Source organism: Fukomys damarensis, unplaced genomic scaffold (assembly GCF_012274545.1).
Source record: "Fukomys damarensis isolate Sample0158 unplaced genomic scaffold, DMR_v1.0_HiC HiC_scaffold_12, whole genome shotgun sequence".
Taxonomy (NCBI): domain Eukaryota; kingdom Metazoa; phylum Chordata; class Mammalia; order Rodentia; family Bathyergidae; genus Fukomys; species Fukomys damarensis.
Window position 1 is genome coordinate 5,709,042 of NW_022900924.1, and position 15,835 is coordinate 5,724,876.

Below are 15,835 nucleotides of genomic sequence, written 5' to 3' on the forward strand. Positions count from 1 at the left end.
CTCTCTCTCTCTCTCTCTCTCTCTCTCTCTCTCTCTCTCTCTCTCTCGTTTTTCCCCCTCAGGGCTAACAGTAGTTCAGGGAAGGAGCAATCTGGGATGATGTGTGAAACAAATGGCTTCACAAGATTAAAGGACGGTTCTTATATATCAAAGCTGGTGTTCCATTCCCTACCCGGTCCCCTACTTCCATAAATGAAAAAATTACATACAGAAAAGCACAAAGAATAACAATATAGCAGACACCTTTATTTGTGCCATGCAGATTTTATAGCTCTACACAATTTATTGCTCTTAAAAAGAGACAAAATACAACTTATTTGTCACCTCTCTTGATTCTAGTTCTCTCTTAAAAATGAAAGGCTGCCTTGAGGTTAATATGCATTCTTCTCTTCTATATTTTTAGTATATATATCAAATATATGAGAAGCAAGTTTCTGACACCAAAGGCAAATCATTTGTCCTTAGGTCTTCATCCATCCAGTACAGATCTCTGTACATTCAGTAGAGAGTAGACTGAAAGTCAGGATGGATAGATACATATATATCCCCACCCACCCATCTATCTGTATAGAATAGGATTTAAAATTTCTGCAAGGAAAATAGCAATGGCTTTTAAGAGAATCTTGTGGCTGGGAAAGGCACCCATAACCCTATAACCCTAATACAAACACTTTGATATTCTGACCTCGCTCGTGTGGTACGTATTCTTCTATAGCCTTGCGATCACAGGGTACACACCAGCTGGAGGTTTGGCTCAGAGGTAGAGCGCTTGTCTAGCGTGTGCAAAGCCCTGGGTTAAATCCCCAGCTCTATATACATACACAGAAGACATGCACTTTTTTATCTGCCTTTCCCCTTTTCGGGTTGCTTTTTTTGGGAGGGGTACTGGGAATCGAACTCAGGCCCTTATACGCTTGTGAGGCACAAGGCGGAACCACTGAGCCAAATCCCCGACCCTGTCTTTTCCCTTTTCTTATCATCAAGTTGAAACTTCTTTTTTAGTTTTCATCTTCATGATTATTACATATTATTGATATCCAATTTTCATCAGGCCCTTTAATAATCATTGGTGAGCAGAACACTCAACAGAGGTCACTTTTGAGCAGAGCGGTGACTTTTCATCATATAACTTTTTACTTTTCAGTGTATAAATTTCTGGGTTTTTTTAAAACCACTCACACAAGTTATTTTATTTTAAAAGTTTTATTTGAAAAGCATTTTTTTCTTTTAGTAAAAGGTTCTGTTCTCTGCAGAAAATATTCCATGAAAGGTTTCCTTAATTTTCATTATTTTTTGAGGATTAAAATAATAAGAGCCCTGGGGAGCCCTTTGAAAACTATAAAATTCTCTGGAAATGAAGGGGGGAAAACTCTAATAAAGCAGGAAAAAATTGGGGCAGCTGAGAGAACTAAGACTAATATCAGAGCCCGCGGGCTAAAGTGGTTTGCTCCGCTGCCGGTACCTATATGAGCTTAGCTATGGTTCTCTTAGGCAATTCCTGCTGACTTCTGAGGTTCATAGGGCAGAATTTATCTCTGAACTTAGTAATGAATCACGGGAGAAGAATTTATTCTAGGGTTCATTAATTCACCAGGGAGGGTTTCTTAGACTACTTTATCTGTACTAGATAGAAATAAAATAACATGAAAACAAGATTTTATTAGTGCATCACTACCAAGAAATCTTTATAGACTTAGTTTATAGCATCATCTAGAGGTTGAATATTACTTATTTGTGGCTGATGACAGCAAGGCAAATTTAGTGAAGGTATCACAGTGTACCATGCATGTTGTCACAAAACACTAAATATTACTCTGAAAATAAACCAACTGAGAACATTTGCAAGGCAGTAGCAGCCTTGGCATACTTTTCTAGATCATTTATGCCTATTATCTAATCCATTAAAAGTGTATGTGTGTTTAATAGCATTCTGCTAAAATTAATGGGCAGGGTCCCTCTAATTTAGATAACTTGGTGCAGCTGTGTGGAGGCATGGGAGGGAAGGCAGCAACAAGGATTATGAATATTCGTCACTACTTCAGTGGGTGCCATGGGCAGAGTCAGGAAGGCCTTCAGCAAGGCCGGTGCACAGCAGGACCTCTTTCCTCCTCTTGGGCTGCAGCAGAGGGCAGGGTGGAAACCATCCCAGACCAGGGAAGGGATGCGTTTCCCTGATGGCAAGCCTTGCCCACTTTCAGCCCCTGTGACTCACAAGCCCCAGAGGCAAGACATCATGCTTTAAATGCCAGGACACTGAGAAGTGGAGAGGCAGCGTGTGTTGTCCAGGGTCACTCAGGCCATCCCTCCAATTCAGGTTCTCTGGCCATCAGCCCTGGGGTGGGGGTAGGGGTGTCTCTTTCTAAGTCACCACCACCTCTTAGCTCTGACTATCTTTCTTCGCTGGAAACGATGATGACACTATGTCTTCCGTGGTGAGAGCATCTGTAGAAGTCTGAGTCAACGGGATATAAGGAATGGGATTCTCAGAAGGCTCATCTTGAGGAGGAGGCCAGTTTATTCTCTGGAGCCCAAGCATTAGCATACAAGCATGGAGTTGATATTAAACCAAAGAACAGATGCAGGGGATAGGAAATTCTACTGGGAGGGGTGGCTTCGTCCCTTTTGTGTGTCTATAATAGACTACCTGAGCTTGGGTAGTATACGAAGAACAGACATTTATTCCATACAGTCCTGGAAACTGGGAAAGTCAAGGGCGTAGCCCTGGCTTTTGCTGTGGGCTATCTTGGGTCATTCCATGGTGAGGGCATAATACAGCGAGAGGGCGCTTGCACACTTGATCTCTGCCTCTTCTTAGCCCATCACGCCATTATGTGGGCCCGCGACCTCATGATTTTATTTCACCGTAACCTCCCAAAGGACTGGATTTGAGGATTCCCAACACGTGAACATTTGAAGGATTCATTCAAACCATAGCCGAGGAACAGGAGGGTGTGGTGGGGGGGATGAGTCCTTGGAGGGCCCTGAGGAGCTGTGACGGGATGGGGGTGGGGGGAGACGAGACTGGAGGTGAGAGTTAGGATTTTCTGTCCTACCTAGTTAGCTCATTCCCCAGGGCTCTGACTGGGCACATTTTGCATGCACTGAAATAGGTTCTGTTCAGTAAAAAGCTCCTGCATTCCATATAGGGGAAGTCGTTTCTTCTGCGCCTGAAGTTTGAAAAGTTTTGTCACGATCATCCCTTAGTACTTACTACCCTTCCTGGTAGTGCAGAATTTTGAAGATGACCCGAACATTTATGTTGGGGCGTCCTTGCGCCCTCTGCTGGTGTATGTCTGCAACGGCACCATCTGCCTGGTAGAAGGTTCTTTATGAAGCAGCTAAAATGAGACTGGGGAGAAGATCGAAGAGAGGCAGTGGAGGAAGCTCATTAAGAGCATAATTAGTGAGTTCAGGAATGAAGAGGGAATAATTCCCCTAAAAACAACGGAGGCAACTGGATAAAACCGTGTAGGGCCAAGTCTGCCATGTGAAAGGTGCTTGGTGCTCTGGCTGAGCCTAGGCGAACCCCTAGTGGCTCGGGGAGATCAAGTTAAAATCTTTCTCCATTCTGGGCAGCGGTCGGGTTTCTCATTCATGGACCCTCCGGTGCTCAGACAATGCCTTCGGGTGTAAGTCTGACAAACGCGTGTACACTGAGATAGAAATGACAGGTAATCATCGCCAAGGGCAATGGTCTGCCGTGGACCGAGAGGAAGCTGCAGGTGTCAGAGATCGCTCCTCGGCCAAAGAGTTTCAAGCCTGAAAGGTTCGTGAAGCCTCGTGTACCACGGCCCCCTCCTAGGGATTCACAGCACTTGTGTATATTAAAGGTTCAGTTAAGCTGGTATGGCCAAGACGCTGCTTTAATTTGGTTGAATTCAGCATTTCACAGGCCTTTTGGATAGGACACCGGGAGATGGACTTAGGGTCTGGAGGTGGGAAGAATGGGGTGAAGGGGAGGGTAGAGGAAGCGAAAAGGATCAGGACGCGCGATACGCACACGTACCGATTCACCATGACGAGTCCGTGCACAGTGCATCACAAACATCCCAATAAAAAGGGAAGGACCCTCGGATCCTTTTTCTCATGGAATACAGATTACCATCTTGAAAAATCTGCTTGGAAACTCAGGAATAGCGCATGAATACTGGGGCCAACTGGCTCCTTTTGCTTCTAATTCTCTCTCCTCTCCTTCCAGGCAGACATTTTCTCCGGGGCCGTATTCATCAATCTGGCCCTGGGCCTGGATATATACGTGGCCATCATCATCTTATTGGCGATCACTGCCCTTTACACAATCACAGGTGCGTCCATTCCACAGAACCAGCGACTGAGGCCCAGCTTAGGGTCAGGCATTTGTGAGGGATAAAAAAGGAAGTAGAACCCATGGTTTCTCCTTTTGCAGAAGAGAGATACACCCAGGAAGGTTGGAGAGTAGGCATTTGCTTGATCTCCGCTCAAGGTTATATGAGTGATCTCTGCACGCTCCAGTGTTGGCTGGAATTTTCAGGGTACCTTCTCAAAGGAGCTAGGCAGAGCTTGGTCCCGTGGCTGTGGAACTAGCATAACTTAACTAGGAGAATCAGCGGAGTGCTGGGTGTGGAGATTCGGGAGAGCGGGGCATGTGTACACAAATGGGCATAGCACGTGGCTGAGGAAGGGTGGGCAAGCAGGTGCTTTTGGCGGGAGGAGGATGGTCCCGGGGAAGTAGTGGGCATAAGCATAGGGCAGAAAGCTTGATAATTCAAGCGAAGTACAAGGATCTTGGAGACCAGACAGAGGCCTTAGATTTGATGTCTTAGGGACTGGAAGCCAATGTAGGGAGTGGGGGGAAGAGAAATTTTTGGAGAAGACTTAAGACATGGCCAGAGAACTAGCACATGGATAAGAATTGGGGGTTCCTCTGTAGAAGTATTACTTTGCCTAGTTTGAAGGGGACAGGACTAGCAATGAAACTTGATACTCATCTGGAGCCCTGCATCTTTGAGGACAACAATACTTAGATGGTTTATGAGACAGTGGACATAGAAGGGGCCCTCTGAAATGTGCTGATCTGGTAATGTCCCCAGGCACCTCTCTAGTCAGTTCTGCTTTTCTTTGCCTTCATTCGGAAGACGCTCCCTCTTAGCCATGGAAGAGCCATCTACTGGTTTAAAAGGTCCCACCAGGTTCCTCCCACTTGGATATAGAGAAACGTTCTCCCAGGGACTTGGAAACACTGCTGTGGGAAGTGGAAGCTGGGAACGTGGTGAACAGCAGATTACCCTAAAAGGATAAGGGGAGAGGAAAGGAAAGGCGGGTGGTGGCTGAGAGGTGGGAGTGGTTTCCAGAAGGTGTACAGAAGGTGTAGGGCAGGGTGTGGAGGGGACCAGGCCGCCTTCCACAGGAGGTCAGACATGTTGTGTTTTTGCCTGCTCAGGGGGCCTGGCGGCTGTGATATACACGGACACCTTGCAGACAGCGATCATGCTGGTGGGGTCTTTCATCCTGACTGGGTTTGGTAAGTGGGGCCAGGGCAGACTGAGGAGGTGGGGGCCCCAGGAAGAGAAAAGCAAGGCCAGCCTCTCTGTGTCCCTGTAGTTTAGGCTTGCCCCACGCTCCCAAGGGCAGTGATCCCGCCCAGATGGGCCATCACTGTGGACAAGAAGGGCCAGCTTCCTCACCCCTGGAGGACTTAGCTGGAGCCGACTCATACAACACCTGGACTGCGTGCTGTCCTCTCTCTGCAGCCTGGGTCATGGCTCCCAGTGTGGATCTCTGATACCGTGGCATTCTCTCTTGCAGGGAAACTGGGCAGAAAAGAATAAGGCTAAATATCCATCTATTGAAATATACTCAAATGTTGTATTTTTAGTCTTTTAAAAATTCATTAAGTTTATTGGTACATTTTAGATATGCAGTAGGATGACATTCATCATTGGGATCTTGCACCTTTACATGATGTATCTTGGTTCTTATTTTTTCCCCATTCCCTGCCCTCCCTTCAACCCCTCCACCCCTCCCTGTTTACAAAGACTTTGTTTCCGCTTTTTCCTTTTCTTGTATTTATTCCTTTCCCTTCTTTCCTTTTCCCTTTATAGCTAAATGGATGCACATTGAGGCCATATTCTTAAGTGAAATAAATAGGACACACGTGTCTCTGGTGAGAGAAACTGACAGTGTAAATAAGGATCAAAATGTATAACAGATAATGGGTACTTTCCATCTTAGACTATATCTTGCCTATATTTGATGTTGTGTCCATCCTTTTATAAATTGTTGACAGTAGGTGATAATTTTCATTTCACTGCTCCCATTTGACAAAATTTAAAGATCAGTCACTCAGTATTGGGATCTCCAGCCTCCCTATTTCTTGAAAATTTTCCTGGCTATGAAACCCTAAAGATACCATTGAAAATCCTGTCTTGGGATGCTTGTTATGGGAGAACATAAAGTGCGTTTTGTTTTTAGGTGCACAAGGCCCTTTGTGTGTCCTGTAAAGATTGTTATCTCCTTTCTTCTATTTCACATTGTCCATTATATCATTAGGATCTTATGTACTATTATAGTTTATTCACACCAGAGAAACTATTCGGTATTTACACATGTGTGACTTATTCATTTCACTGAGGAGTATATCCTCAATATGTATCCATTTTCCTACGAATGAATCTAATTTCTCATTCTTTATGGCTAATATTCTATTTTACAGAAAAACCACATCTTCTTTATCCAGTTTCCAACGGATGGGCAAATGGGTAGGGAAAGTGGGAAGGGGAGGGGAAAGCTAATAAGGGAAAAGAAAAAAATATGAGAAAACGAAGAAATGGAAATGAAGTGTTTGTAAAGGGGGAGGGAGGAGGGGTGAAGGGAGGGCAGGGACAAGGGGAAAAATGAGAGCCAAGACCTGTCGTGTAGAGGTACAAGATCCCAGTAATGAATGTAACTGTACTGTAGACCTAAAATGTACCGATAAACTCAATGAGAGAAAATAAACATTGTTATCTCCTCTTTAGTGCTCATTTTTCCAAGAACTTTCATTTGTTTTTTTCCAGTAGGCCCTGGGGCAAGGCAGGGGCTAGAATGACTTATTCAAGGATGTAGAGTTGAGAGGTGGCAGTGTTCCAGATTCTTCACCCCTTCTTGGGCGTCACATTACATTGCTGGGAGCAGGGGTGGTAGGTCAGGGTCCAGGCTCCCAGAGGCCACTGTGTATGTCTCTCAGCCTGTGTTCTGAGTTCCAAGGACCATGGCTGACAAGAGGGGCTACAGGAAAAAGTAGAGCCTCTGCATGTGGTCCAAAGCCGAGGTTTTCATTAGAATAATTAAAACACCTTCCCTTTTGTGAACAAGTTCGTGGTTGGAGCACTCACACAAGCTATTGCTTTCAATTCTCCTAATACCCCCGAGGAGGCTGGGGAAGGTTAATAATCCCATTCTATGAATGAAACGGGAGGCCTGCCCAAGACCACACAAAGAAAGCCCAAGGGTTTCTTTCATTGTGGAATCCCCTCAGGTTTTCAGGCATCCACAAAAGGAGCAATTATGAAGAGCTTAATGTTTTAGAATGTTCACTTCTGTGCCAATGTTTTGCAGCTTTCAGCGAAGTGGGAGGGTATGAAGGCTTCATGGAAAAGTACATGAAAGCAATCCCAACCATAGTTTCTGATGGAAATACCACTATCAAGGAAGAATGCTACACCCCGAGGCCTGACTCCTTCCATATGTTCCGGGATCCCATCACAGGGGACATTCCGTGGCCCGGGCTTATCTTTGGGATGAGCATCATTGCCCTGTGGTACTGGTGCACAGATCAGGTAACCAAGCTGTGCATACAGGGTGGGTCTTCTCCACGGTGTTAGGGGGACTCCTGCCTGTATACGGCTCGTGGGATTGGGGGAGGAGGGGAGGGCTCGCGTGGTCTGTGGGTTGCAGAGTCCTTGGAGTCCCAGGCCAAGGCCTGGGGGAGCAGGGATAAGAGGAGGTGTCACAGGATCTCCAGCCTGCACCTCTCCCTCCCTGGGCTTCCCCTGGCAGGTCATTGTGCAGCGCTGCCTCTCAGCCAAGAACATGTCTCACGTGAAAGCCGGCTGTACCTTGTGCGGCTACCTCAAGCTCCTGCCAATGTTTCTCATGGTGATGTGCGGAATGATCAGCCGCATCCTGTACACGGGTAATCCCTCCACTGGCCCCACAGGCCACGCTTATTTTGCTGTTGTTGTTCATTTGTTTGGATTTGAATCATTTCCAAAGTTGTGGTGTGTATGATGTCCTTTATAATTTAATGTCAAAGGACCCCAGCCGGTCTCTAACTGCCCCCTGCTCTGAGCCCCGTTTCCTGGACCATTTTCTTGATAGCGCCCTGAGCCTCCATCCTTTGCTGTCCAAAGTGACACACTCTTCCTTGATCCTTTTGTGGCCTCGTTAGTATCACCAAGAATCAAAACTGCTTCCTGGAAGGTAAAATAGTGGAGGAGGAGGGAGGGAGAGAGAGAGAGGGAGAGAGAGAGAGAGAGAGAGAGAGAGAGGGAGAGAGAGGCTTCATGTCCCAATAAGATACAGTTATTGGTGTACTCCTGTAGTGGCTCATCTGTCATGAGAAAAATAGAGTCAGTCCTCTGCGTTTATTATTTGCATACTTTCGATTCAACTGTAGATTAAACGTATCTGAAAACAATTGTATGTATGTAGAAGTTGTGTAGAGTTTGTTTCTTATTAGTTCCCGAACAATGCAGTATGACAACTGTTTATATAACATTTATATTGCATTAGGTAATATATGTTATTAGGATGATTTAAATTATACAGGTAGATAATGCAGGTGGTACACGCAAATATTAGGCTATTTTGTATAAAGGACTAGAGCACCTGCGGATTTCATTATCCACTGGAAAGGGTTTCCTGGCACCAATCCCCCATGGACGCTGGGGTCAACCAGAGACCTAAATGACTAGTTCATACTATAATGAGCACTACACACATCTATTATAAAATAGTGCTGTAATAATTCAGTGCTAAGTGAGACATACTTATAGTAAGTACTTAAAGAATGTTTGCTGATCTGAATTCTATGCAAGTTTCTAGAATCCTAAGACCCATCTTACTTCTTTTCCCTCTAAGGCTCTTTCCTTTTTGTTTTTCTTAATCTTTCCCAAGATTCCCTGCATCTTGGAAGTAGTACTCAATAGTCCTGCTCCTGGGGAATTTCCTCAGTGATCTAGGCATTTAACTACTTCTAAGAGCTGCTTAAAAGAAACCTCAAAATAAGGAGCCATGAATCACTGTGATTTTCAGAGAAAACGATAACAGTCATCGCTGCTGAGGTGTAGGGAAATTAGTCAAAGACTGATGTTCACTCTTCCTCCTTCTCCACCTCTGCCTAGGAACTTTCCTTTCTTTTTAATCAGAGGCTGGGACTGTTTCAGGATCAGAAGGGCCGTGGCGACTGCCTGAGTTGGGCTGTACATGACAGTGGAATGGTGGGAGTCTGCTGTCGCCAGAGGCTGGGAGGGTGATGCAGGACTGACCCATACAGACTGGGACATGTGTTCAGTATGGGCGAGACTGCATTTCACCTCTAGGGGGAGAAGTCTGTGGTCTTGTTGCTCAGTTATTGCAGAGTTGGGCCGGGGATTTAGCTCAGAGGTTCTGCTGCCTGCCTCACAAGTGCAAGGTCCCGAGTTTGGTCCCAGTACCCCCCACCCCCAGCCCCAAAATTAAATAAAAAGGGCAGCGGCATAGCACACAAGGCTCTTTGTGGTACCATTTCAGGACCTTGGGCAGGAATGTCTTGTGTGTGAAGTTTTGTTTTAAGAAAGTGAACTTTGGGGCTACTTCTCCAGTGTCTACTTACTAACATGGCTGTTCATCTTTTCCCCAGAAAAAATCGCCTGTACCGTCCCCTCAGAATGTGTGAAACACTGTGGTACCTCAGTTGGCTGTACCAACATTGCCTACCCAACCTTGGTGGTGGAACTCATGCCTGATGGTGAGAGTCTTTCGTGGAGGAATTTTTTTTGGGGAAGCTGATTGGATATAGACTCTTTCTGAATTTCTGGGTGCCTTCTGAAATTAAGTTCTCTCTCTTTCTCTCTCTCTCTCTCTCTCTCTCTTTCTCCCAAAAAAGAGATGGGGACCTCAACTCACGCTGGGTAGGTTTGTCAACTCTTGAGACAGAAAACCATTTCAGGGTGTATAGCAGATATGTTAGGCAGAGTTATAAAGTAAGAGAAAACAGGGAATGGCCTTTCAGTTTGAGGAGCTGAAAAGGACACGACTCGGACAAAGAAGATCAGGCTGGCCCATTAACAAAAGAGTGAGACCAGCCTTTGTTGATTAACTGAGGTGGGCAAGGATCTCGTTGATTATTATCTTGTTTTGCTTTACTAAAATAGCTTTGGGAGAAATCCTTATTGTATGAGGGGGCAATGTGTTCTCTATGATTGTTTCTGCGTGGGGAAGTCTCAGTCTTGCGGAGGCTCTGCTGGAATCCACGGTGACTTGTAAGCTTAGATTAACAGCTTCTCATTGGCGGTTGAATGTCCCTATAAATCTCTTATCTTGGTGTCCTCCGTCTTGAAGAGAGATGAGATAGATTATCCAAATTCAGGGCTAACCAACCTTGTTTTGTCAACTTTCATTTTAGTTTCTGATACTCCATAAATGATTAATATGCTTTCATGCAGAGGTAAGGGATTTGACACAAAGTTTTAAGGTAATACAGGATATAAAATGAAGGTTGAGCTTTTGTGCTGCTTTTAGTTACTAGACATCTATAGGCCCAAATGAAGAGTAATTTTTAAAAAAGCCAAACTGCTTTTAAATCCTGTCTGTCTCAGAAGAAAACACAAATCATGCTTCTACTGAATAACAGGTTAAGGGTCTAAGAATTGGGGTTTGTTTGTCCTCTGTCCCTGTGGTGGTTTCTGTGTCAGAACCATTTAAAAAGCCCCGATAAATGACAAGATAATTGGAGTAGGCAGCATATGGTAGATGAACACATAAAATGATTTACAGATACAAACCTGAAGGAATGACAGAATTATGTCTCAGAAGTGATCTCAAAAGGCATGACTGTTGATTCAAATCTAATAAGCTGAAATTTAATAAAGATAGGCATCAAGTTCAACATATTTGGGTCCCCCAAACCCAGTTATATAAGAACATTAGAAGAAACAGAGGATATTTAGCTTAAAGAAGAAAGACTTAAAGAGGACATGAGTTGTCTTTGAATATATGTCAGATAGTAAAGTGCACGAAGGACAAGACCTCTCTCATTGAATAGTAGACATGCAGACGTCAGCCTGGTTAGAACAGTCTAAGAGGGCGCAGGCTTCCTGTGGGTGGCAGATTGATTTCTGGTCGCCGGAGTGTTTGGACAGAGGAGGTCTTGTGGAAGGGTTTATACATCAGATAGGTGATAGACCCACATAATCCGTAAGGTCTTTACTTATGAGATTGTAAATCTGTAATGTGATAGTGGACCTTCACTTTGAGCTGGCCTTCCAAGCCTTAACTTAGAAGTACAACCTTGTGCCTTTCTTGGCTTAGAAAGAATAACAGAAATTATAGCCAAACATCCTCGCTCTAACTGGGAAAATTAAAAGTAACAATTCCTCATTTTGATTTGGGCAGGTGTATTATCCTATTTTAGCATGCTAAGAAGTGAGGCCTTGAAGTTGGAATAACTTGATTAGGGCCAGAGCTGGAAACAGAACTTTGTCTTTTTTTTTTTTTTAACAAGTTGTTGAAATATAATTCACATATCATACAATTCACCCATTGAAGGTATATAATTCCATGATTTTAGTATATTCATAGAGTTGTATGACCACCACCACTATCAGTTTTAGAAAATATTCATCACTCCATAAAGAAATCCTATACTTGCTAAAGAAATGAACAGTCACTCTATTTTACCCCAACTTCTTGACCCTAGGCAACAACTAATATACTTTCTGCCTATAACCTTACCTATATGGGACATCTCATACAAAAAGAATCATGATAATAAATAATTCTTTGTGACTGCCTTCTTTCAGTTAGCATAGTATTTTCCAAATTCATCTGAATTATATCACATATTTGTATTACATTCCTTTTGGTTAATGAATATATTCCATTGCATGACAATCTCTTTAATAGCTTTTTATTCATCTTTTATTTTGTTCATCCATTGATCTGTTGATGGGCACTTGAATCACTTCTAATTTTTGGCTAGTATAAATAATGTTGCTATGAACATTCATTCACAAGTGTCTGTGTAGAAATATAGTTTTATTTCTCTTGTTTAGATACCTAGGATTGCAATAGATGAGCCATATGGTAACTATGTGTTTAACTGTTTGAAGAACAGCTAGATATTTTTCCACAGTGTTTTACCATTTTGCATTTCTCCCAGAAATGTGAGAGGTCCCTATTTCTCTCTTTATGCTTTGTTATCTGTCTTAAAAAAATTATAACCAGCCTAGCTGGTTTGAAATATTAATTACTGTGATTTTGCTTAGAATCTTCTTGCTATCAAGCTTCTTTTCATTTGCCATTTCTATATCTTTGGAGAAATGGCTATTCAGATCCTCCGTCATTTTTCACAGGTTGCTTGTCTTCTTATTACTGAGTTATAGGATCTATCTATCTATCTTATATGATCTATCTATTATAGGCTTACCAGATTATATAATTTGTATGTATTTTCTCCCAATCTAAGACTGTCCTTTCACTTTCTTGAGAATCTCATAAATTGGATCCTAGTATAAATATCTTTCAACTGTATCATGAATATTCTCAGTGGGGGATCTTAGAAAAGTCCCCTCAGATGGAAACATGCCACCACCATCACCACCGTCATCACTGAAAGTATTTCCTTCATAGGCATCTTGTCTTTAGTTCTTTGTTGTCTTCTATGGGCTTACGATATAATTTAAAGTCGCAATCTTTCTTAAAACGGACATTCTTTCTGGGGAGAGAAGTTGGAGAACACAGCATGGTTTCAGAAAGCCAACAAAACTCGAGCCCTCACACAAAAGGATTCGGCTGTTGGATGGGCCACTCAGAAACTCCTTTTTCTCCCCCAGGGCTGCGAGGCCTGATGCTGTCCGTCATGATGGCCTCGCTCATGAGCTCCCTGACCTCCATCTTCAACAGCGCCAGCACCCTCTTCACCATGGATATCTACACCAAGATACGGAAGAGAGCATCTGAGAAAGAGCTCATGATTGCAGGAAGGTAAATGCAGCTTTGCAGTGCTATGCACCATTGAAGACTGAACTATCCGAGAGGTTCCGTTCCCACAAGCCAGGGAAGATTTGGTAGCCGGCTGGCTGTACGATTGGAATAATTTCTTTGTCTAGTTATATTTGCCCCTCAGTGATATTAAACTTTTTGTGTGTGTGGTACTGGGGATTGAGCCCAGGGCCTTTGCACTGAGCTACATCCCCAGCCCTTTTATGTTTTATTTTTTTATTTTAGTTTTAAAATTTGAGACAGGGTCTCACTAAGTTGCCGAGGCTGGGCTTGAAGTCCTCCAGCATCACTCTCCCAGCCATTTAGCTTTAAATTCAAGATCACTAAACAGTGCCCCACTATAGTTAGAAGGAACTGACAGACCATCTGATATAACTTGCAGGCTAAAATGAAGCGTATCCTCCCTAAACCCAGATACTCTGTGCAGTGCCAGAGCCGGGACTAGAGTCTGTGGCTTATTAATTCATTGTCCAAGACCCCTTAGACTCTTCTCTGTTGCCTTCTTAGCCCTGCATACTGTACCTCTCCACACTGACCCTCTTTGAGGCCCAAATGCCTCTGATTTCCCAACCTCTTGATGAAATATTTTTACATTGTCCGTTACGAAGCTCAAATGAGATTTCACTTGTGAATGAACGTGCAAGGCTTGGGGTACATTGTGGATTGTCAAGTGGGTAAATAAAAACAACAGTACACTGCAAATATCAGTTTTGACAGACAGTTCAGGTGTGCTCAGGATTATAACTATCCACTGAGCAGGCACTCTGCATAGCGGATTCACAAAATTCTGCTCTGTCTTTCCACGGGATGAAGGCAAGTCCGTCTTCTCAGGGCAGGTAGAATGTTATTGGAAGCTGATCAGACTCCCGGTCACCTGACCGAGGGTACGGCAGATGGATTAAAAAAGACAAGACAAGACCTTCATGCATAAATGGGGGGTCCCAGGATGGCCAAAGCTCTTATCTGGCAAAGACACCGTCTCCTGGAGTTTACCACTATTTATTGATCATGCAGCTTTTGGAAGGGGTAAGAGGCATGTGGGCCACAGTGGAGTGGAGAGCGCTGATGTGAGCAGGGAACTGGCAACAAGGAAACTATTCCAGTAGGGACAGATCATTGATGAATGGAAAATTTGTTTCTTCCCATGGATTAACTTCCGCCTCTATAGGAGTGTTCTGTACGAGTCACATTGCCCTTCGCTGTGCTGTTGTCTTGCCATCCAAGATGTCACAGTGTCGAGGATCACTGAGACGTTTGCTGTAACCAGTGGTGTAGGGTGTTGTTCTGTTCCCACACCCCAACCGCTGGCTCTTCCGGCAAGCCATTGAGTGCTCATAGGCAGACTCAGACTTTGATATGAAAGGCCAATTTATGAATTGCGGCCTGCTCAGGGTGGTCTCCACCAGCCTGTGTCCTGGGAAGCTAGTCGAAGGAAAGATTCCCAGTGACTGCAGTCATCTCATTGGTGACGAGAGTAAACATGACAGGCTGCTTTCAGTGATAAGACACTTGGTACTCAGGGAAGATCTGACTGTCCCAGAATCAAATACTCTGCACCACCGGAAGAAGGAGACTATTGCCTTGACTAGTTTTTCCCTTGAAAGGTACCTACTGGCTTGACCTGTTTTTTTCTTTCTTTTCTTTCTTTTTTTTTTTTTTTAAAGGCTCATTTGTGAAATAATAAAGAAAAGCATTTTGTTGCTTTTCACAGATCTGCATCCCTTGGCCCCAGGACTATGTTGGGTTGTCTCAGACTATTGTCCTGAGAACTAGCTTAGCCCTGGACAAGCTCACAGGGATATGAAACACTTTCAAACTCTACTGTTTGGGCTGTAAGTGCAATCGGGGATTTAGATAAGGGAGAGGTGAGCATGGTATTGTATAGTTGGAGAAGGGCCTCGGGGGAGGGAGAATCTGAATTGAGTTCAAAATAATGGGCAGGATTTGGGTAAATAGGGGCTAATTGGAAGGGTATCTTAGAGGGAGAAGTATGTAAAAACTCTGCTCTGGGAAGGGCAGTTTGAGACTCATTTGTTTGTAAATACTGAATAATTTCTCTGGTGTGAAAAGCTATAATAGTACATAAGATCCTAATGAGATAATTGATCCTGTGAAATAGGAAGAAAAGGGCTAAAGGTGTAGGGAAAATGTGAAGGGTAGGGGGAAAGGGAATAAGGGAAAAGAAAAAAATATGAGAAAACGGAATTAAAGTGTTTGTAAATGGGGAGGAGGGGAGGAGGTGAAGGGAGGGCACGGACAAGGGGAAAAAAATGAGAACCAAGACCTGTCATGTAAAGGTGCAGGATCCCAATGATGAATGTAACTGTACTGTATACCTAGATTGTACCAATAAACTCAGTAAAAGAAAAAAAAATACACACGAGGCAAGGGAATCACAGCTTCTTTACAATTAAATCAAGAACATAAGTAGTAAGAGAACCTCTGGTCTTTTAAACCACAAAGAGAGCCAGAAATATCTGGTAGTGCCCCTTCCTCTCTAGACTGTTTCCTTATAAAGTCTTCTTCTCTGGTGCTTTTAACTTTATTATGAGGAAGAAGGGGAGAAGAAGATAATAATAAGAGTTTTTACTGTTTTTATTGAGTGCCTACTATT

General features: G+C 43.7%; 1 protein-coding gene across 7 annotated transcripts in view; it reads left to right on the forward strand.

Moving 5' to 3' along the window:
- The window catches only part of Slc5a1 (solute carrier family 5 member 1), a 168,566-nt gene that overhangs the window by 143,280 nt on the left and 9,451 nt on the right, over positions 1-15,835 (forward strand). For all 7 annotated transcript variants that reach the window (XM_033762350.1, XM_010603872.2, XM_010603871.1 and 4 more), the window contains 6 exons: positions 4,199-4,304; positions 5,420-5,500; positions 7,576-7,796; positions 8,017-8,152; positions 9,860-9,967; positions 13,053-13,203. In XM_033762350.1, coding sequence (XP_033618241.1) covers positions 4,199-4,304; positions 5,420-5,500; positions 7,576-7,796; positions 8,017-8,152; positions 9,860-9,967; positions 13,053-13,203 — 803 coding nt within the window. The remainder of the gene's footprint in view (positions 1-4,198; positions 4,305-5,419; positions 5,501-7,575; positions 7,797-8,016; positions 8,153-9,859; positions 9,968-13,052; positions 13,204-15,835) is intronic.